This window comes from Danio rerio, chromosome 13, assembly GCF_049306965.1.
Source record: "Danio rerio strain Tuebingen ecotype United States chromosome 13, GRCz12tu, whole genome shotgun sequence".
Taxonomy (NCBI): domain Eukaryota; kingdom Metazoa; phylum Chordata; class Actinopteri; order Cypriniformes; family Danionidae; genus Danio; species Danio rerio.
In genome coordinates, this window is record NC_133188.1 from 41,119,853 (window position 1) to 41,143,959 (window position 24,107).

The following is a 24,107-nucleotide window of genomic DNA, read 5'->3' on the forward strand; positions in this document are numbered from 1 at the left end:
TACTGGTCCTCTAATTGTCCATTTGATAAATATTAATAAAATGTATAAAGTATATACAATTTATAAAATATAAATATAACATTGATAAAGATATCCATCCATCTATCTATCTATCTATCTATCTATCTATCTATCTATCTATCTATCTATCTATCTATCTATCTATCTATCTATCTATCTATCTATCAAAAAATAATAGAAAAGGTATAGTTAGTGTGCGTAGTATACAGTAGTCAACATTTCAAGTGGATCAAAAAAGGTTTCGAAATTGTCCAAAGGCAAGAATGGATGTGGTGTAATAGTTTTAGGATGACTTTGATAAAATGTTTTAATTCACTTCAAATGTTGGCTACTGTACTTCGGATTCACACTTTATCTTACAATGTACATTTATTTGTTAACAGTTATGGTTAATTCATTCACCCTCCACTTGTTTTTAAACTTTAAGAGTTTATTATTGTTTCTATTGAACACAAAAGACTTCTGCTCCTAAATGAGTACATGTATTCATTTTCCTCTCCACCAATTAACAGCTCCACCTAAAAGCCCTCCTGCAGCGCCACCTACAGATGCCACACCAGCTGTTGCTGCGGAGGATAAACCAGCAGCACCTGAAAGCAAGAGCACAAAAAGCTTAATTCCCGAATGCATTACTGTACAAGACAGCACAGTAAAGTTTGTTCATGTTTCTTATAATACAAAATCATTCTTTGTGTATATTAATCTGGTACTATCACTGCCTTACTCTGGTTATAAGCTAATTGCTGTGAATAGTATAGTAGTAAATACCTGCTGACTGGAGGAGAGCGACTACACTTCCAGCAGCCACACCACCTCCATTAGCTACAGCTGCTGTGGACATCATACCAGCTGCCGTAGAACCTGCTGTGATGCCAGCAGCGGTGAACCCGGCCATACTGAGGGCCAGCGGGGTCAATGCAACGGCACCAACTTTTACAACAATTACAAACAGACAGAGCAAAACATTTCTGTGAATTTCAGTTTTTGAAGTGAGCTAGATCAGTGGTTCTCAAACTGTGGTACGTGTACCACTAGTGGTACACAGGCTTCCTTCTAGTGGTACGCGGAGGAATGAAATATGTCATGCACATGCTACACACATTTCAAAATTTATTAAAAATTATGTATATAATATGTCATATATGACATATAGCCTATATTTATGATGTAATCTGCCACATTTTTTAACTGTGCAGAGTTGTAGCTGCTTTACTGGGCCTAATGCGCTACTGTATTTTAATACTACTCATTTTGGTGGTACTTCGAGAGACAATTTTTTTTCTGAGGTGGTACTTGATGAAAAATGTTTGAGAACCACTGAGCTAGATGATATCCTGGATGTATTTACTTACCAGCTCCAGCTGTAGCTCCAATAATGGTTTTGGTGGATAAAGCTGCAAATACAAATGATAGAACATACAAAGAGTCAAAAAAATCATTTGTTGCTTTAACAGTTATTAAGGGTCTTAAAAGTTTACAAAAATTTGTGCTCTCAAATAAATTATAAAAAAAAGTACTGAATTTGAACAAAAATGTACAACAGAATCTATAATGAAAATAAATAGTCAGTCATTTGGCTGAGCCTATTCAAAATTATATTTATTTATGTTTTAAATCAAACTCGCAAAAAAAAAAAAAAAAATGTTAGGGTCATGTTTGTTTTTCGATGTAAATGTTATAACCCGTACAGGTCACTGTAAATTAAGAAATCCAGTTCTATTTATAAGAATAAATAGACAGGCCTGTATCCAGGGGGGGTTCGGGTGGTTCAAGAGACCCACCCCCCTACTGACAAAGTCCAGAATTTGGCCTGAAATTAGTTAATTTGTCCCATTTTTGAAAGTTATGGCATCGTAAATTGTGAAAATAACAGATAAAAGAAGGTTTTAAGACAAATTTATCTATTAATTATTATTGCAATGGACAAATTCTGACTGAGTAAATGAGCTGGCTAGTTTGTTACTTGCCTATAGGCTACAGTTTTTAATTTAAAACAAGTTAACAGATTCCTATTTTTTATGATGGATAATAGCATTTTAAAAAGTGTTTTCATATTTCTTTGTTAAAAAAGTCAATTAAAATGAAAATTATTACATTTACAGTTGAAGTCAGAATTATTAGAGCCCCCGTTTATTTTTGTTGCCCAATTTCGGTTTAACCGGGAGAAAAATTTTTTCAGCACATTTCTAATCATAAGTTTTAATAACTCATTTCTAATAACTGATTTATTTTATCTTTGCCATAATGACAGTAAATAATATTTTACTAGATATTTTTCAAGACACTTCTATACAGCTTAAAGTGGGATTTAAAAGCTTAACTAGGCCATTTAGGCTACCTAGGCAGGATAGAGTAATTAGGCAAGTTATTGTATAACTTTTTCTGTAGACTATCGAAAATAAAATTAGTTTAAAAGGGCTAATAATTGACCTTAAAATGTTTTTTATTCTAGTCGAAATAACAAATAAGACTTTCAAACAAGAATTTGGGAAATATTTTAAAAAGGAAAAAAATCCAAAGGGGGGCTAATAATTCTGACTTCAACTGTATAAAACTGCAATAACGTAATGCCCATTTGTAAATAAACATAATTTCTTGTAAACATAAAATAGTATGGTAAGCACTTCGACAAAAATGTAGGAAATCATTTTGTTGCATCAAAAAGTGTAATAATGATAACCATCCAACAAGCTAAATTTAGTGCTTAAAAATGTCACAGAAATGCAGTATTTGAACCTCATAATGTAATAGAAAATAAGGCGCATGACTGCAAAAAGGTCCACAAATTTTTATAGGTTGGCTATACAGACATGTAAATTAAAAAGATAGTTAACCCATTACTAAAAATCTGGTCATCCTTTACCTTCATTTCCAAATATTTTGCTTTTTACAGCATAACACTCACTCTTGAGTACTTTTAAAAGCGGTACTTTTTACCCATACGTTTAGTATTTACAACAGATACTTTCTCACACTACATTTTTGGGCAAATAATGGTACTTTTACTTGAGTATGATTTTTCAGTAGCCTACTCTTTCCACCACTGCACAAATATATATATATATATATATATATATATATATATATATATATATATATATATATATATATATATATATATATTTTTTTTTTTTTTTTTAATAAGCTAAACACTAATGTATTGCCATTGTGTTTGTTTTTCCAACTATGTCAATGGATGATTACAGAACAGGTTTAACTTTCTTCAAAATATCTTCAGACTTGGGAAGAAGGGTGCATTTCTCTTTTTGAGAGAGAACAATCCCTTTTAGTTTCGTGACTGTCACAAACTGCCGTGAAACTGATAATTATGTTGTTCAACAAAACCTTTATTTTCTAAGTAAGTCTAAAATGGTTCGTCATAAAACATGCAGAAACCCTGCTTAAAGAAAACCGGTCACTTACTTGGCAGCGTCGGCATCGTCTTGCTGTCGAAGAAACGTGCGAAATGAAATGTAAACCGTTCTTGACACTCTAACGTTAGCTGATATTGGCAAATACTCCTTTACAGCCGACAGACTACTCGGCTGCCATACTGTTTTAGCGTACTATAAACTATGGAAGAACAGACTAGTGAGGGCACACCGCCCTCTGCCGACAGACATTGCACGTCACGAGTTGTTTGCTGGCTCATAGGGTCAACAGGAAGTACTACTTGTGTCCCACCGCAGTTCTCGGCGGAAAAGGCAGTGGCAACTTGACGACAACGGCAACCCATATGGCGTCCAGACACCGTAAGCGATAATACAAGCACTTCTTCAATTATGCGCTGGCTCTTCGATCACAGTCACAATCGCGGTGAGTGTTTAATCAGCATCTCTCGCGGAGTGGGCGTGCACGCTCAATGTTTGAGGCCTTCCTGCGGGTGCACGCGACGCAACTCCAGTCCAGAACCGAGACGAGTTGTGCAGAGACCGCGTTGAATATGGCGCTAACTTTACATGCATCATTTGAGGAACAGCGTTGAAAGTATGCTTTTAAAATAAAACTGAGTTCAACGTGTTTAATGCTGTGCGCGCGCGTGATAGACACGCAGAGTTGTTGCTAAAGGCCCCCTGGTGCTCGCGGAAGCGTTTAGATGTTTGCTTGTTTATTTTGCGAGGTTTTTAAAACATCGGGTGTTACTGTAACAATAAATGCAGCCCTTTGCAAATGATTAAGCCGTTTTAAGGTGTCTAGAAAGGGTCAGATGTTATGCTAGGCGCCCAGGGCCTAATTTGTTAGCTGTTTGAGCACGTGAACTGATCTGGAGTCAAAATAAAAACACCAATAGCCTGAAAAGATTTTAATTAAAGGCATGAGACAAATGTGAGAGGATGTGACGTTATATGAAGCGCTTGTATTCCTTTATGAACTTTTACAGTTAGACACCTGATGCTAATGCCATTTTAGCGGTTGTAATTCTTATGACAGCAGTTGTGAAGCTGATTGTTTGTAAACGTACGTTACCGGGTGCGTAGCGCTAGTGTTTACACTTAAGCAGTTCTCTCAGGATAAAGTAATGTTTTAATTTCAAAGATATTCAACTCTTGGTTAGGCATAGGATTTAAAATTGAGTTCTACACAAACCTTTGATGGTTCTAAACTGTATTTAAATTAAAGTGGTACTGTAAACAATTGTTAAAGTAATCAAACATTCGTGCAGATGAACTTTGGACTTCAAATCTAACATGGGAAGCTGCTGAGATACACATCCTGAAACTCCTAAACTGATGCATGATTTTCAGTGCCTCTAAAGAAATGTACTTTAACGTGTAATTCAATAAAATAGGCAAAATTGTGTTTGTCGTCAGAAAGCGTTAAGGGTAGTTTACCCAAAAATCCACTTGCTCTAAACCTGCAGGAGTTTCTTTCCTCTGAAGAATTTCAAAGATAATAAACTTAAGATCTGATATTGGTCCCACTGACTTCCACTGTATTTGTCCCCCACCATAGAACTTAATGGGGACCATTTAAATTTGTCATAGTACACTTTAAGTGAACTGCACTGATGATTGTACATTTAAGTCATGTCGGATAAACTGTATTTATAAGTTGAAAACATGTCAACACCACCACGGTCATTTTTATGAGTGGGGAACTCAATTTCCTTTAGTTTCTGAGTTGGTGGCATGTCAGAGTGAAACATGGCAGAATCACTGATCTATAATAGAGAATTACATACAAAATATCTATAGCTTATTACATATAGATCAGCAAGCAGAATTCATGGATGCAAATTCAATTTGTGTTTATTAGTGACAAATCACAATTGATGCTAATTGATGCTCTCCATTTTCTAGAGTTAACAAACCCTGCTTTATTTTCTCGTAATTCAATCTAAAGTATGTACAATGCCATCTTGTACTGACAAAAATGACTTGAACACACTTGATGTCATTATAGAGTATATGCAGAAAGACTTAATTTTACAGTAATGTGGGTCAAGTGCTTCCGGTTAACTGTATGCGGTTACAAAATTGGAACAGTTTCTACTGCCTAATTGATATACCATATAAACTGGGTCTCAGATTATACAAGAAGCTCTTCATTAAAATTACATTTTCCGTGCCATGTCTCTTTAAAGTATGAACTTTTCACTCCAGTATTTTTATTGGCGTTTCTTCAATCGTCTGCTGATTCTGACGGGCGCGTGCATGTAAATGGCTTTTCATCTCTGTTTACAACATCTAAATGAACGCTGAAGTCCATTTAACTGATTATGTTTTAATTACATTACTACATAGATGCTGTAAATGGAACCGTATAAAATTGAAAAAAAGTCTCTGGAAGTTTATCAGCATGGGAAGAAACATTAGCTGTGCATTAAGACTTGTCAACTTGTAAGTAGGAATGCCCCAGGAGGACTGAACAAAGCATAAACGTTTGTGTATTTAATGTCATAAGTCTAGCGTATATCACCGAAGTCAAACCACATGAAGATGTCTAATAGTTACAAATGTAACATACCTTTTTTTTCTTTTTTTTTTACCCCTGCAGAGCGAACCACACAGTGCAGGTATTCATGGATATAGTTGGTGGTTCATTCAATCATCTGGTTCCCAGCGACCAGTTGGATGATTCCTTACTGCTCGGACAAAACCTAGAATGTGAAGCAAGTGATGAGTTTGAAGCAAAACCTGAAGATTCACTGAAAAACATGCTCAGTGATAAAGATCCCATGTTTGGATCTGCCAGTACCCAGTTTCACCTTTTAGAAAATGAAGATTTCAAGCTTGGAAGTTCAGCTGGTATAGTGATTGCTTTTGATATCACTTTGTGTTTTATTTCCGAATAAAGATTCTGGTTAACTCAATTGACCATGTTTTGCAGATGCCGATCATGAAATGACAGGAGCAGGTGTTAGGCAGAGTCCATCCGATGGAGAACACAATCAATCTGGCTTCTTGCAAGACAGGAGACAAGCAGGTCAAATGCAGAGGAGGCAAACAGGTGCGTGTAATATGAGGGAAATAAAGGGACACAGGTGGCTGAATTAATTTAGATTGCTTTGAATCTGCTGAAGCTAATTAGTTGTGCAACTTTACATTGACTTTTGTTAAAAGCCCATTTTAAAAACCACAGCAAGTGTTCAAAATCATGTATTTTATATGCATACACATGACATTAAATACAAATAAAGAAACTTAAACATACATATTTTGACCTGTAATTGAAATATATAAAAGTATAAATGATCTCAATACATTTTAGTGTTTAGCATATAAACTTCTTGCTGTCAAATGGGTAAACCCTATTTATATGTAGATTAGTTGTAAAGTATAGACTTTATATTTCCTGACGTTTAAATAGGATCCAAATTCCTCCTATTTTGAGGCCCACCACAACGAAACAGAGTGCGGTTTCCCCGCCCACAGAATTGATTGACAGCCGTCTATTAACATGTTTCCATAGTAATGCGTATAATCACATCAACAAGACAGGACGTGTGCAAAGCAACTGGAATTAAAAGATCTGTTCAGCTCTCTGATCATCAATCATTATCAAATGTGATCAAGAATGAGTTTTACAAGTTTAAAACAAGTTTAAAATAGTGCATGTTTGTAATGAATTACAACAATTTTTGCTGTCTTTACTTTATCACCACAGCTGCAAGTCAGTACTATTATAAAAGAAGACGTTTCAAATCCGGTTTAAATGTTAAATCAGGTTTATTTTGTACATTAATATAACGGATATCCTTACAGCAGTGGATATTAACATGTATCCTGTTACAATTACCTTGCGAAGTTAAACGCGCGCACTGTGTGTGTGTGTACTTCGTAACGACATTGTGTGACTCATCAAAAGGCTTGAATTAACTCCACAACAAATACATCAAGTAATCATTGGAAAAGTTCTTACTGTAGTATTTTTCAGAAACGTTACGTGAGATCTGCTTCCTTCTTGTCTGTCACTGTGCTGTTTATCTGACGCAGATGAGAGAGATTGAGACACCCTGTGGGAATGGTAGACGAGAAGAACTAGCAGTAAAGCCACAGGCCACAAAAACGGCTACATTGTGTTTAAAGCAGAAAAATCCAATATTCCAAAAAGTATAATAAATAATCTGACGGGTGTTTTAAGCTGAAACTTTAGATATTCTGGAGACATTGCAGGCTTATTTTAAATCTTGAAAAAGGAGTAAAATAGGTGCCCTTTAAATGGGATTGTCTTTTAATATATATGAAATGATACCACATTAATATGTGATTTGGTACATATACTGTTGTTACACTGAACTACATTTTTGTGGGTATCATTTTAATGATGGTGAAAATGTATGGGAATCATCATTTTGTGCTAAAAAAAAGGGGACATTCTAATATGTAGAAAAACATGGGAACCTGCATTGCTTATTACACTTACCCCTTTTGCCTATAAACCATATGTAATGTTAAGGAGATGGCACTCATGCTGCGATACAGAGAGATGTTTAAAACTATAAGCAAACACTTAAACTGAGAAAAAAATCTTTATGTAAGTCAGTCAGAGATGATGCTGGAAGCATGATGCTATATAAGGGAGTCTTTTAGATCTTGTATTTATTTGGTGCTGCAAGTGACATTGTGATTTGTGATGTAATAAATATATTACTGGAAATTCATCTTCCTGTTAACATAAATTTTAAATATCTCATGCTTTGGAATTTTAATAAGATCGAGTTAAAAGTTTTCTTGCCGTCTGTGTTTTACCGTAGATTGGCTGTTCATCTGCTCTATTTTGCAGTTACGAATATATTAAAACCATTTTTCTCTTTCAGCAAGCCGTGGTCGAGTCAGAGGCAGGCGCCTAGGTCCTGCACGAAAAGCAGCTGAAAGTTACAACCGAGAGTCAACATGTAGTGAAGAACATGATAGAGATAACAGCCCTGATGAAAAAAGGGAAGCCCTGCTTAGCCGTCGATTTGGAGTCCATGAGGTTGACTCTTCAATGAATCCAGTTGTCGTGTTGCGCAGATTAACTGTTACCGTAGGGGGCTATAAAATTGAACTGCTCCCTGGACCATCACAATCGTTTGGATCATTTAGCACAAGTGCCCTTCAGTCTCTGGGCTTCCAGGACGATGGCATCATCGCTGATGGACTCGGACTCGATTTGGGACAAAATCAAGATGAACAAGTAGTCGATAATTCCACACCAGAGGCTGTCGGGGAAGTGAGCATTGACCAGTCAACTAGCCACGACGTGCCTATGGATTTTGGGCCTTATGTGAACCCTAATGAAGTACAAGACACTAACAGCACCATGGTGCTCAAGCCCAAGGTGGAGAACGCCACGTCAGAAGACGCCAAAAAGAAGAACAACCAAATCAAGACTCAAAAGCTGAGTGCACAAAAACCAGGGAACAAGAATGGCACGGCGGCTCGGCCTGCAGTCAAGAAGCTTCTGAAAAACAAACAGTCTCTCTCTGCTGCTAAAAACAAACCATCTTCTCCGACCAAGCCAGGACTCTTACAGAAAGAATCCAAGCATCCACAAGATAAAAAAATACATACAGGACAACCAGAAGTTCATAAAGGGAAGCCAATTAAGGTGGGATTAAAACGGCCAGGTGCAGCACTCGGTCCTAAAGATGGCTCAAAAATACAGAAGATTCAAGATGGACATTCTGCATCAAAAACTGCGAGCCCATCTGGCCCATTGTCTCCAACCATCACCAAAAAATCATCATCTGAATCTGGCCCTTTGTCTCCAACAAATAGCAGAAAACCATCATCTGATTCTGTCCCATTGTCTCCAACCAATAGCAGAAAACCATCTAATTCTGTTCCGTTATCTTCAACGAATAGCAGAAAACCATCCTCTAATTCTGTCCCGTTGTCTCCATCCAATAGCAGAAAGCCATCATCTAATTTGGTCCCGTTGTCTCCAACCAATAGCAGAAAACTATCCTCTGATTCTGGCCCGTTGTCTCCAACCAATAGCAGAAAACCCTCATCTGATTCTGTCCCGTTGTCTCCAACCAATAGCAGAAGACCATCATCTGAGTCTGGCCCTGGAGTCAAGTCAGTCCAGTCTCCTCACCCTCCAAAAAAGCCACAAAATCCTCCCACTTCGGGCAACAAGACAAACCCACCTGTGGCAAACAGCCAAGGAGACGAGGAGCAGGACAAAGTCAAGGCCAAGAAGATAGAGAAGACCCAGCAAAGACACAAGAGTAGGAACTCCAGGAGTATCTCGATAGAGGAGCCGCAGTTGTTTATTCCTGATAATGCACCTGTGGTGAAGAAGGAAGCTGAGGGCGACGCTCTTGCTGAAAGCGAAACGGTGTGGGACCCCACAAAGAACTGTGTGTTATGCAAGAAACCTCATAACAACCGGTATGTTGACTTTTAAATCCATTCTCATGGTCATAGATTGACACATTTTTCCTGTATTATTTCATGTTGTCATTTCATATTCACTTGAATGGATAGTTCACCCAGAAATGTAAATTTACTCCCCAATTATGAATCATTGATGAAATCAATTTATTTATTTTATTTTCTTCCACCCCTACCATTTACCTACTTGGTGCTTCTAAACTTTTATGACTTGATCACAAAGATATTTTGACGAACATTAATAAACAGAAAAAACTGACATCTGAAATGTGAAACAAACTACTATGGAAATCAATAGCTATTGCATATAGTAAAAATTAAAAAAGCAGTTAAACTTTTCCAAATGAATGCAATGCAAATCACTAATCAAAAATTTAACAGTTTTACTATTTTTATCGGACTCAAAATCTTGTCCACAAACATTGAATTCTTTTAAACTGGAGCATCCCATTATTATTGGCATTTTTATTAAAGTGAATAAACTACAGAGAACATTTTATAATACAGTTTTCTGCTGGATCACAGGACATGTTGGACTAATTGGAAATGAACAAGCTGCTAAAACCCTAACTGGAAAGATAAAGGTGTGCAAAATCCCACCGTCAGAGTTTAAGCCAATAATAGAAGGCTAAATTCCTAACAAACAGCAAGCAGAATAAGATCAGTGCACAAAAAAATTAACTTTTTTTTTAAATCCAGCCTGAAATAGGATAAAAATGTATTTTTATCAACTCAAGACATGATCAGATTGCTTACAGCAGATGACATATTGGACACACAAGACTCGCATACAAACATTTACTCAAAGGAGAAGAACCCCCAAAATGTCAATACTGCAACAGAAATCAAACTGTTAAACACGTTCTTGTGGAATGTCCTATTTTTAATGTTATCATAAAACCATTTTATCTGGAGAGAATTGAAATTAAATATATTAAATGTGAATCCTTTTAAAATTGTAAAAAAAAATTATTAAAAGTAAACTTTTAATAAAAAAAAAGTAGTAAAATTTTTAAAGATTTTTATCTTATACATTATTATTATTATTATTATTATTATTATTATGTATTTTATCTTGTGTATTATTTATTACTGTTGATGACTTTTAATTGTTACAATATTTTTTAAATAATAGTAAAGTATTATTTATGAAATGTGGTAAACTTAATGTTTTTTTTTGTTTGCCATGACATAACCAGAGAAGCTAATATGGCAATAAACTGAAAATTTTCTAATCAGAAGTTCTGATATTAATACATTAAAATGTTTTAAATATTTTCATGGAACAGTATTTTTACCTAATATTCTAATGATTTTTAATATAAAAGAAATAATAATAATTTTGACACTTAGTGTACTTTTGGCTAGTGCCCAAAATGTACCCTTGCAACAGAAGATTGATATCAGAAAATAAAATAATTATCAAGGCCAGACTTTCAACATCAGTGTATGCTTATTTAAAATCATACAATTTATCATAAACTTTAGAAATGTATGTGTTTGCTCAAACCTTTGAATTTCTGTTGTCTGTGTGTTTGAACAGGTTCATGGTGGGCTGCGGCCGCTGTGACGACTGGTTTCACGGGGACTGTGTGGGTCTGGATCTGGCTAAAGTTCAACAGATGGAAAAGGAGGACCAGGAGTATGTATGTCTGAAGTGCTGTGCACAAGAGGATGAAAAAACACAGGCCTCAGAGCTGTCAGATGATAAGTCAGCCGCTAAACAAAAACAGAGACCCCAGCAGTCGCTCACCGCAGGTGGAATACGACCCTTCAGAAAAGTAAGCAAACATTTGATTGGGTTTAGCAAAGCAACATTGTCACAATCAAAGTCAATACAAATATATACATTTCTCATCATGGAAATCAAGAGTTGCAGAAATACTTACAAAGGTTTGATTCTTTTGAGTTTGTGTCTGAAATTGTTGAGAGACTGAACTAGCTGTAGCTGAAGAGTTTGTTCTAATGAAGACTCTTGAAATAAACCTTCAACAACATAATAATTGGACCTCAAAGATGAAAATGTAATATATTTTGACAACTCGTTTATTTGGGCGAGGGTTAGGGGAAACAAAGGATCTGGTTTGTTCTATCAATCTCTAGTGAGTGCAGATTTACAGTCATATTTTGTTCTGCCCTTTCTGATTTAGCTTTTGGTTTTTGTGGTAGCCACCAGCTTTCTTTAAAGGGTTTGTATATACCTGCCTTTTTATATATTTTACACGTGGGTAAAAAAAGGGGTTAGATAGCTTTCACTCAGGGTGTGCTCACACTAGGCTATTGGAACTGCGCTCAGAGATGTTTGGCCTCCATTTTCCACTTGACAAGTGTGAGTGCTCCGAATTGGGACCTAGGCGCGGTTCAGTTGGCCAGTCCTGGCCCAGTTGGAAGAGGTGTGGTAGACTGAGGTTTGGTTTGGCTCTGGCGCGGTACGCTTGTAGTGTGAGTGCAAAGTGTGCCTGAGCGGGAAACTGATAACACTTTTAAGGGACTGTTTCATATAGATTTATTAATCAGCTTTACTTTTCAATCAACGTGAACTTCCATGGTTTAATAAAGATACAAACCCCTCGCTGCACATCAGCTGCCACCTTCAGCAAACCTCCTAATACATGCACAACGACTTTCATGAACATTTATGAGCATCAAAAGTGGTGGATCTGTTCAGCAAGAGATTTGACTGCGTCACTGCAAATCAAACGACTTAAAATAATACAAAACAATATAACTAAAGCAATCTTCATTGTACTGAGCCCTAAACAGTGCATAATCGATAAGTGTGCTTAGGCTCGGAAGGTAAAATATGCTGTTAAAATGCAAGGGGAGGGGGGACAGTTGCACCTGGGCACGGTTCTAAACAACTGTGCCTAGTGTGAGTACACCCTCAGTGTAGGTGGATGGTTCCTCACATGTGTGTTCATATGGGGTTACACACTGGCTAACAAATTTGCAGTTACCACTGATTAGGCCACTTGATTTTGTTTGGCTAAGATTGTAGTGTTCACTACAAAAACTTTTATTTCAGTTTTATTTCATCTTCTTATTTTTTTAAATGCAGGACGCTGGAGAAAGGCGACCGTCAGAAGATTCAGCACAAAAAGGTATGAATGTTTATTAATTTTACATACTATTTACGCTTAAAGGGGTTGTTCACCCCAAAATTAAAATTTACTCACACTCAAGTGGTTCTAAATGTTTATGAATTTTTTCTGTTGATCACAAAACATTATTTGAAGAATGCTGGGAAAAAACAGCTTTTGACATCTACACAATATAATTTTCTTCAGAAGATCTTCCTTTTTTAACAACGGAAGAAAGGAGTTGTGTAAATTTAAAAAAAATGACTAAATGTTTCTTTAATGTTTTTAAATTATTAGTGTGCTATAGTTCTTTTAACTCTTAAAGATGAGTTATTGCTACAGTATTTGACTTTATAAACTTTTTTTTAGGACCAAATGTAAAGCATGAGACGAAGAAAGTTAAAATATCCCCTGTGAGCTCAAAGAAACCGTCCACTGGACACATCAGGCGGAGCGTTCGGGACTCACTGGAGGAGATTCTTCTGAAACGGTGTGTGATTTTTGGTAGATTGCTAGGAAAGTCATGTGTACGGTTTGTTAATAATAAGTATGGTTCAGTTGTTCATATTTCTCTTCACTGCCTCATAGATCGAAGGAGTCTGACTTGAAGATTTCATCGGACAGGCCTGCTGAGGTAGCCAGAAGGACGGAGAAAGAGCTTTTTGCTCTCTTTCAGGGTGTTGACAGCAAATACAAAAACAAATACAGAAGTCTGACTTTCAACCTGAAAGATGCGAAAAATAATGTAAGTAATGTAATCATTTTCTACTTTGTCCTTCTCATTTTTTTCTTTAACTTGTTCATTGTAGGCATTTGTAAGTGTGCAGTCACACTGATCTGGAAAAAAAAAGTTGCTTTAAGATCTAAGTTTTCTAATTGAAATATGCTAGAGCAGGGGTGTACAAATCTGGTACTGGAGGGCCAGTGTTCAGCATAGTTTAGCTCTAAACCCAATCAGACATACCTGAGCCAGGTAATCAAGCTCTTACATAGCTCACTTGAAATGTTTTGGCAGGTGTTTTGAGGCAAGTTGGAGCTAAACTCTTAAGGACACTGGCCCTCCATTTTAAGGTTTACAAAAAAGTAAATAAAATAAGTAAATTATTCTAAATGCTAGTTGGGTGCTGTTCCATCAAGTTGCTAGAGTAGTTGGTAGTATCCTTCCAAGAAACCTAGCAACCAACAGTAAACAAGGCAAACATAATGGAGGCAGCTGATTATTAGGGTCAGACTATTATTGATTATTGTAAAAAAGCTGCGGATTTATGCAGAATGATTTTGAGTGCATCGTAATGTTAAATACAAAATTATACATTTTTAACTTTTAATGTTTACAATGCAAATTCTATTAGATCCATAATTTTTTTAAAAATAAAGCAACTCTCTCAAATAATATGTCTACTAAAAAAGATAAATTATTACTTTACAACAGGGGTCTCAAACTTATATTGGCAGGGGGCCATATCATTGACTGATAATTTATAGGAGGACTTTCAGCATTCTAGCACATGAAAAAAATGGAAACATGATGATTAACGATTCACTCAGACATTCTTGCACAGAGTATCAAAGCTGCTCCTTTTTCTTTCTTGTTGTAAATATTGAAGGGTGAGTTTAAATTGCTATGAAAATATTACAATTTAATAATAGGCATAATGATAATCATGTCCCAATCAATTGTTGCTTAACCAAAGGTTTAACAGATGCAAAATGCAGATGCAGTGCAAGACAGCAGAATGCAGTTTAGGTTACTTTACTGGCAATTGTTCTTCTCAATATCTTTCTTTTTTGTAAAACTACAACAAAGAGGGAAAATGTATGTATATATTCACATTTACTTTAACAAGTTCGATTCAGCCAGCAGTAAAACTTTAAAGCACATTTTTTTAAATACGAATCTTAATATGCATATGAGGAAAATCTATTAAATGAGACCATTTGAATTTAATATTAGCAAAATGATCATATTAACACCACCAGCATAACCTTTAAGCCACAAAGAGTTGTTTGTACAACAAAATAAGGTGGTATAAAACTTATTATAGTCAAACGACCCTTGAATATTTACAAAAATAGAGCTTTAGTAAAAATAGAGGACTTACAGGCATACATTTCAGCTTTTAAAACAGCCCCAGAAGTAATCTGCATCTGCGTTACTCTAGACCGCATACTGTGAGAAACCGAAAGTAACCCGAATATAGTACAGACTTTAAATGCTCATTAGCTGAGGGGTCAAAGCCACAAGTGTATATGTGGCTGCACACAACAATGATAGTAATTCACAAATATACATTTTGTTGGTCCGAATCTCGTTATATTTTTGACGTCAGTGGCGGGAAGGAGGGCGGTGCAAATGGCCTGTGATTTTTATTTATATATATATATATATATATATATATATATATATATATATATATATATATATATATATATATATATATATATATATATATATATATATATATATATCCTATATTTGACATCTTAAGAATAATATCACTGTGCTACCTGTTTTCTCAAAAAGCATTTGCAGGAGAAGCACACATTTGTAGCCAAGTCTAATGCTATGTTAATGATAATAAATGTTCTTTCTCAGGTGTTATTCAAGCGTGTACTCAAGGGGGAAGTGTCCCCTGCAGATCTGGTGCGCATGACGGCAGAAGAGCTGGCCTCTAAGGAACTGGCTGCTTGGAGAAAAAGAGAAAATCGACATGTTAGTAAAACTTTAGAATCTCACCATTTCGTTTTTTTGTCGACACTGACATTGAGTGAAGTAAAATATCAAAAAGGGAAAAGTTTATATTTAGTTAGTTAAATCAATACACAAAAAACAGAATGACATTGAAATGTTAAACCTGTTGATGTTTTTGTTGGCAGACAATTGAAATGATTGAAAAAGAACAACGAGAGGTAGAAAGACGCCCTATTACTAAAATCACTCATAAAGGGGAAATTGAAATAGAGAATCAGGAGCCCGCCAAGGCACCAGAGGCCATAGAGGTTGAGGTGAGATTTATGAGCAATCTAATCTCCATTCTCTGCAATTTAGTTATATTGTCCATCAAGGGAATAAGAAAATTGCTTTTTCTTTCTGTCTTTAGCCAGAGCCAGTGCTGAAAGTTGTGGAAGTGCCTGAAGAGAAACCCCCTGAGATTAAAGTTGAGAGCCCCAAGAAATCTATAGATACCACCAACTTGCACAAGTCTCATCTATTTGACCTCAACTGCAAAATCTGCACAGGTAATACCGTTTTTTTGAGGTAAAATAAAGTTCAGCTTCTGAAAACTAACTTGCATTCTTACAGGGATAGTAAATTGTGTTATTTTTGTGATCTGTTAATTTACTAACCCAGAAGCCATCGAAAAATATGTAGTAGAACATTTTAAAGAATTTCTGTTATTGAAGCACCTAATAATATTATATGTAGATGTTATGAAACGAAGAGAATGAACTAGTTTTAATTTATGCTTTATAAGATCTGTTTTATCAGGAGCCATGTGCTTTTGTTCACTTCATGTGCTTCATTTTTTTTAGGTAGTAACACTGAAATTTTAAGTTGCATACATCATATATGAATAGCCTGAGGGTGTGAAAACTCATATTTTTAGATATATTAGCCATATGAATAAAAATAGCTGTGTTTCCATCCACTTATTTTGGATATGCGCATAAAAACGGTTGATGGAAACGCCAAGATGCACATAAAAACATGCACATAACTGAGTAGAATAAACTTTTTATTCGGTAAGAAAAAAATATGCATAAACTATGATGGAAACACTTTTACCGAACAAATTTTAGTATCCACCTTTAAAAAAAAAGTAGTTTTTTTGTTAAAAGAGATCATGTGGTGATAAAAAATGTGTGTGAATGGACAAACCAAATTGCTGACTGCATTGTAAAACATCTAAAATGTTGTTTTGGTCATTTTAAAATGCCTTAACCATTTGAGGATTAGTGTTATTATATAATGAATGACCTCCAGAACTGTCAAGAGTGTCTGCTCCGCAGGTTGTTGACTATAGACACCCTGAAAGAACGTGGTGGCGTTTGATGGCATGAGACTTCAAATGCCACCACATGTTTATTCAGGCCCTGTTTACACTAATTCTTTTTAGTTTTAAAACGCATAAGTTTTGCTACGGTTATGCCTTCCGTCCACACTACCATAGAGTTTTCGAGCGCCGAAAACGGAGCTTTTTGAAAACGCTGGAGAGGCCATTTTCTTTTTAAAACACTGCTGCTCTGTGTCAGTGTGAATGGGGGGAAAACGGAGAGATCTGAAAATGGAGACATGGCTTCAGACATTCGGCTGTCTTATTGAGACTTATTCCTCAATATTAAGTAGTCTACACACAGTTCAGTCCTGCATCCTTTCCTTGAAAGTTCAGACTTTGCAAGTTTGATATGGAAAACAAACTCCAGAGGACACATCGGGTAAATCTTTAAAGGGAACAGTGTACTTTATAACCTCATTCACATCACCCTGGATACATTTTCACAATCTTAACAATAAAATGAAAACATGATATGAGGAATTGCCTATTTACATTTGGATATTAGCAACTTTAGATCTAACAGTAGATCCTTGATGAACAGTCCGGCGTGCACAGCTCTCATTGCTACAGTGCATGCCAGAGTGTGTGTGTCTGTGAGTTGATGCAGCTTTTACCACAGCAAATTCCGTTTTTACCTTTGATTTGGCGGCAGATAAGTGAGGATTTTATTCTTTTTGACTCGTTCTCTTTGATGGCAACGCTGCGTCTTTTATGCGATATTCCAGTTTTGTGCATAAATTTTATGTGAATCTTTGGATGGAAACACAACTAATGTTAACAGTTTTTTTTTTAACCTTTGCCTTTTGGTTTTAAAGTGGTTACATTTTGTTCTAACAAACCGATTAATGCAAAGTCATTTTAAAACTTTAAGTTATATAGACTTTTTCTGGATGTTTCTGTAAAGGTCGCATGGCTCCACCTACAGAGGAAGCCAGTACAAAGGTGGTGAAAGTGGCTACAACAGTAGTGAGGAGGCAGTCTAGTGCGACAGAGGAATCTCAGCCATCTACAACCACACCCACATCAGCACTGATGGATGATCTGACTTTAAGAGCCATGGAGGAAGGTCTCCTCAATTTTCTGCCTGAGTCTAGGTAAGATATCCAATTAAACTAATGATTTGTGCTAACCCATGGTGTATATGGTTAGAATTATATTGTGAATTCATTGCTTTCTGATTTCCTCAGTAGGGCAGATAGTCTGTGTAGCAAAGAAGATACAGCTACTTTCCTCAGCTCCTTGGAAAGTCTGTGGGGTGGTTATGTTGATATGCCGGCTGTGGCGAGGTTTTTAACAAAATCATATCTTGTCTCTGGAACGCTGGACCACCTAACACAGGTATGCCATGGCAACATTTTCCATGAATTGCATCCTAAATGTGTTAGTCAGACGTTTGAATGGATTCATTTGAATGATTTGTGTTTGCAGGATTTGCCGGACAACATCCAAGTAGGTGGTCGAATCTCCCCTCAAATAGTCTGGGACTACGTTGAGAAAATTCGTGCTTCTGGGACAAAGGTGCAAACGATTGGTCCTGTGATTGTCACATTTTTCATGGCCATTTGCATTTCATTTTTGTGACTTAATTTTTCTTTTCTTTCGTAGGAAATTTGTGTAATTCGTTTCAGCCCAGACACAGAGGAAGATGAGATTTCATACACATTGCTGTATGCCTACTTTAGCAGCCGTAGGAGATACGGTGTTGTTGCCAACAACCGCAAACAAGTTAAAGACATGTATCTCATTCCTCTCGGGTCCACAGAAAAAATTCCCCATCAGATTGTTCCGTTTGATGGTCCAGGTAAGAATTTAATGCAAGTTATCTTTTAGAATTTGTACGCAGGGATGGGCAGTATTTATGATACACGTTTTTTGAATACGCATTTAAAATGTAAAGGAGGCCAGCTAGCAAAGTGCTATGCAGGTAAACCTCACTCCCCTGATCTCTAAAGGTGCTCTAGCAACAGATGTTAGAGGCCATGGCCTTTAGCCTCCTTGTTAGAGCAACCAACTCCCATGCAAAGAATCGCCGGTTCGATCCCAGCTCAGATCGGGCTGGGTGTAATAGCACTGGTTGGTTACACAAATACAAAATAGTATTTTGTTATTTGATTTGATAGGGGTTGATAAAAATGGTTGTATATTTTGTATCAAAATACTTTAGTGTCTTGTATTTTTGTATTTTTTAAAAACTGTAAAATACTTGGTAAGAAGTCTACATAATGACGTAAAAATGCAGCTTCAGATTGATGCTTTCTCAGTTATTTGCCTAAGCTCTAGATCAGAACAGAAAATTGACAGAGAAGGTGGTCAATGATTGGAATATGGATGGAAATTATGCAACGCATAAAGAAAATAAAAGACTAATGGCATGGGTATATTTAGGAGCAAGTCCACATTCGCTGAAAATAGTATACGGCACAATGCTAAGACCAGTAATAGCTAATGACAGCATAGTGTACAAGGCATTGGCATCTTTGCTTAAGAAATAAAATGGGATAAATCATAAGTCCAAAAACCTATAAAGCTCCTAACCATCATCAGTCTCAATGCTGAGGAAGTTTAGAAATAAAACACACCTAAAGATGACCGTAGTTTTAGATGGATTGCTAATGTAGATGCCAAAAAAAAAAAGACAAACAACATTAAAGTAAGTCCTTTAGTGGCAATTCCTACAATACTTCATTGGCTGTTTAAAAATCCTAGTTGATATTCAGGTGCCCTGTATTGTTAATGAAGAGGAAAAGATGTCTGTCTAAAGATGTCAAAGTGGCACAATACTGCATATTAGACACAAATATTTAATACTCAAATCAATCAATCAATCTATCAATCTATCTATCTATCTATCTATCTATCTATCTATCTATCTATCTATCTATCTATCTATCTATCTATCTATCTATCTATCTATCTATCTATCTATCTATCTATCTATCTATCTATCTATCTATCTATCTATCTATCTATCTATCTATCTATCTATCATTTGCAAAAACAGCTAAATCCATTTTTTAGAAATATCATGTTTTACATTTAAGTATTAAATATTTCAATTACAAAAACAATCTAAACTTTTTTTTTTTTAATTATGTGAGCAAAATATATTTAATAACCTCTTCATATATGATCATTTTGAAATATAGGACTAAGAGATGGTAGTACTTTGTTCCAACTCATTATCTGCATTCCATGGTTTTTACAGTGATTTAAAAATCTTCAAGGCAGGCATTTCTGTATACAATTTGTACAATATTTATACTATAATCAAAGAGAAACTAAGGTTTATGAATACCTACTTATGTAAAGGAGAAGAGGTGAATGAATTGGCAGAGAAGCTGATTTAGGCCCAATCCCAATTCTACGCCTTAGCCCTTCCTCTTACCTTTGCAGTATAGTTACAATCTTATTGCCGCATTGTCATTATGATAACATGATATATGCCTTCAGGGATTTCCCGAAGATAAATAACAAAAAATAACACAACTGGAATAACTACAGCAGACACCATCATCAATCTCATATGAAGCGTATGATGACATGTTCCCCTTCACACTCTTTTTGAAGGGCCAAGTGGTAGGGGTTCAAAAATAGAATTGGGATTGGGCCTTAAACTTGCTCGGAGAAGAGCTGTTGCTGTCAATCATTGTTTTCCTCACTAAGTCAGTTTATTGGTAAAGGGATTGATCCATTAGCTTCATTGAGTGAAGGTTTGTAAATAAATGTCATGCTCCCTTGTAAAACTATTTTGTATTATTTTCAAAATACAGTATTATTTGATACATTTGTGGCTGCTGTATTTTGTATTTTGATACATGTCAAAATGAGGTATTTTACTTTAAAATATATTTTAATGTATTTTTGCCCATCCCTGTTTGCAGGTATTCAGCAACACTTAATTTTGCTAGGTCCCTTTTGACATTCTGTTGATAAGTAACTGCAAGATTGTTCAGAAATGCTGATTCATTTCATGTTATCCAGTCAGTTTGTCTGTTCAGAATCAAGGGAGAATCATAATCACTTGTTTAAACAAAACACTAAAATGGTGCTTTTTCAGTTTATCTATAATCCGCAGCTCTACAAATGACTGTAACATGTAACTGCAAGTATATATGCAGACTTATAAGTTACTTTAACAAAGTCTAAAGAGAACCATCAAACTAAAGTGTCAGCATAAAATCTTTGATATTAATTGCGATGCTTTACATTTTAGGACTGGAGACCAATCGACCAAATCTACTACTTGGTTTGATCATCCGCCAGAGACCAAAAAGAGACTTTGGGGTAATCCTGCCAAGCGATGTCAGTGAAGCTCCAAGTTTCTTGGCAGAGAGCAAACCTCAGGTCGACTACCCACAGAAGACTCCTGTGGCCCTAGACACAGAGCAAAGCTTTATCAGCGATCTGGGGAACGCCAGGAAAAAAGACACCACAGACTTAATTAAGTCGGTTGTTGAAGAACCAATATTGGATACAGAGACAGATGAGAATGTTTCTTTGCGCTTTCTTCCCGGTGTATTGAAGTTGCCTGAAAAAGCAGCATCCTGTTCGAATGACAATATGAAGAGTGACTCCACAAAAACAGAGGCCAAGACTCCGTCTGTTGACAGTGGAAACAATGCAACAGTCAGTCCTAAACCTATAGCCAGCGCTCCACGACTCGACCGCTTCGTCATCAAGAAAAAAGAACCCAAAGCCGTTAAAACAGAGCAGGCGCCGGTTAGTGTGAGTCTGGAGATTAGCTCAGAAAAGAAAGAGACTGCAGTTGTACTTTCTCTGAGTGACAAACCTGCAGATGTTTCAACCGAAAGTTTCCTCTCCTCTCTCACAAACACTAAACCCAAAGAAGAGTCTGAGTCCTGTAGCACAGCTTCACCAACTAGTCAAGAAACCAGTCAAACCACTTCATCAGGTACATCGAAAGATTCTGTCGATGAAGGCTCTAGTTCTGCACCCAAAAACGAAACCATATCAAGTCCTACAGCAACTACTAAGGTATCTCCTGCTGGAATTTTGAAGAGAGCTTCTTCAGCACCTGAACCCACCGAATCAAAACTGCCAGAAAGCAGTTCAGAAAAGCCTGAGCAGAAAGTTACACCGCAACCATCAACGCAAGAGTGCAAAGCCATAGAGGACATCCAAGCCATTACCACAATCTCATCCATCGGGAAGAACGAAGGTCTCAAGCAGTCCAGGAGCTCTTCTTTTAACCCTAAAGTTTACAACCCACCGGTTTTTCACTCGTATCTCTCCGGTCCACCTGATCCCCAATTTTACCCTCCTCCAGCCAATCCTGCTCATTTCTTACCCCTTCAAGCTCACCTTCCTCCACCTTTTCAGTTTCCTCCAGGTCCGCCTCCTCTGCAGATGTTCCCTCAAAGCGATCCCCACATGCTTGCTCCACCATGGCCTCAAACCGTCCCTCCACAAACGCTCCCGCCGCCTCCTATGGCCTACGAGTCCAGCTTGCCGACCGCTTTGCCCCTCAGCAAAGACGAGAAGGTTTCAGAGAAGTCCTACAGTGACTTTGTCGACAAGTTGTCCAGGCGCTCCGAGGAGACCCATAGAAAGGACAGCAGAGACAGAGAGCACTATGACAAGCATCATCACAAAAGCAGGCACTACGAGCGGGATCGGGAAAAGCACCGGGAGAGAAGTCACAGTCATAAAGAGCGCCACTCGAAAGATGAAAGGTACGAGAAACATCGAGAACGACGGCACAGCAGCCATCATCGGGACAGAGACAAACACAGATCACGCGATTCAGATCACGAGAAACACAGGAAAGACTCTAGAGACAGGCGTTCGTGATCTTGGGGGATCAAAGCGCTCTTCCTACCTTAAATCTGTAACAGTAGAAGAAAACTATTTATAAAGTTTCAAAATGATTTTTATATGAAAAGCAGCTAGTAGGAGATTTTTAGTTGGTTTTGTTTTGTTTTGGAAATCTAAAGAATGTTTGTTTTTAAATGTACATTTTTCTGTACTTGGCTTCTCAATTACCCGCTAACATCTTCACAAGCAGCTGGTTGTAATCAAGAAAATGAAACTACTGTCGTACGCAGCGTGCCATGAGACGAAGCATCCCGTGGTCGATAAGAACAGCTTCTTTTGCTTCATTTTCAGTTTTAATTTTTCTAAATTTGGCTTCTTAAGTATTTTCTATGTTTCAGGTGACAAATATTTTCTTTGTACATTTTGGCTTGTCACCCAGAACAGAAATGTGCACCTTCAGCACATTGTGTTTATGTACAGTTCATAATAAAATGTTTTTATTGTTAGTAAGGCGACTGAAATGAAAGTCTTTGTTTCTTAAAAAGGCTCATTTTTTATTGTCATGCACTGTAATTAAAAATAACACCTGGGATCAAAGAGAAAAGTACTTTTTATTTCACAATTACAAGAACAAGCTTTGTGAATGGCTTTTGAAAGAACCTGGAAGGAAATAATGTAGCATTAAAGGCACAAAAGCCACATTCATGAGAGACGGAACTGTTTACAAAACAAAAACGTGTTTAAAAAGTTACGAAGAATGAAGTTTGGTATACACTGCAGTTCAAATGTTGGTTTAATTATCTGTCATAAAAAAATCTGAATATGATCAATTACAGTGACAGCTGAATGCAATTTAAAGTAACTTTGAACCGTTTCAAACTTTTCTAATATGCTTTTATAATGCTCAAGAAGCATTTTGTCTAACTGTAATGCCGCGTTCACACCAGACACGGCACAGGTGGATAAACCGTGCTACAAGAGAAAGCTCCTGATTGGTTAATGCGGTAAGAATGTCCACCGAAGTTCAGATTTTCTAACTCGAGCGATTAGCGCTGGCTCATTGACGTGAAACATGCCGCAGGAGGTCTTTTTGTGTCTTGCATTGACTTAACATGTGAATCACTTGCGCTTGATAGATATCTACGTCAGGTGTGAACGCAGCATCAGTGTTGAAAATATTTAAGCCTTATGTCGTGCACAGCCATATCGCCCGGCAGCCAAAGACCAGTTACTCACTGAAGCCAAACAGGGCTGAGCCTTGTCAGTACCTGGCAGGGAGACCACATCGGAAAACTAGGCTGCTAAACCTAAGGCCAGCAGGGGGTGCTAAACCTGTTTTGTGTGAATCC

The 24,107-nt window shown here is 36.8% G+C and overlaps 2 protein-coding genes across 10 annotated transcripts; one reads left to right on the forward strand and one right to left on the reverse strand.

Annotated features, from left to right (window-relative positions):
• Positions 1–430: 430 nt before the first annotated feature.
• Positions 431–3,606, reverse strand: ifi27.8 (interferon alpha inducible protein 27.8). Its single transcript, NM_001256713.1, has 4 exons — positions 3,445–3,606; positions 1,374–1,415; positions 790–951; positions 431–611 (listed from the first exon to the last, which is right to left on the reverse strand). The coding sequence occupies exons 1-4, from the start codon at positions 3,458–3,460 to the stop codon at positions 508–510; spliced, it is 324 nt and encodes a 107-aa protein (NP_001243642.1). The 5' UTR covers positions 3,461–3,606; the 3' UTR covers positions 431–507.
• A 109-nt stretch (positions 3,607–3,715) lies between these two features.
• On the forward strand, positions 3,716–23,268 carry phf3 (PHD finger protein 3). 9 transcript variants are annotated; one of them, XM_068213095.2, is made up of 17 exons: positions 3,716–3,837; positions 5,766–5,861; positions 6,019–6,269; positions 6,352–6,471; positions 8,282–9,842; positions 11,389–11,626; positions 12,904–12,946; positions 13,295–13,415; positions 13,514–13,670; positions 15,522–15,638; positions 15,803–15,931; positions 16,027–16,165; positions 17,888–18,077; positions 18,171–18,321; positions 18,412–18,501; positions 18,589–18,784; positions 21,197–23,268. In XM_068213095.2, exons 2-17 carry the CDS (start codon positions 5,821–5,823, stop codon positions 22,792–22,794), a joined length of 5,142 nt encoding a protein of 1,713 aa, XP_068069196.1. In that variant the 5' UTR covers positions 3,716–3,837; positions 5,766–5,820; the 3' UTR covers positions 22,795–23,268. The 9 variants fall into 9 exon arrangements, with proteins under 9 accessions (XP_068069196.1, XP_017214334.2, XP_073776316.1 ...); XM_017358845.4 differs by having other exon boundaries at positions 18,174–18,321; XM_073920214.1 differs by lacking the exon at positions 3,716–3,837 and adding an exon at positions 3,873–5,677.
• The last annotated feature ends 839 nt before the right edge of the window (positions 23,269–24,107 follow it).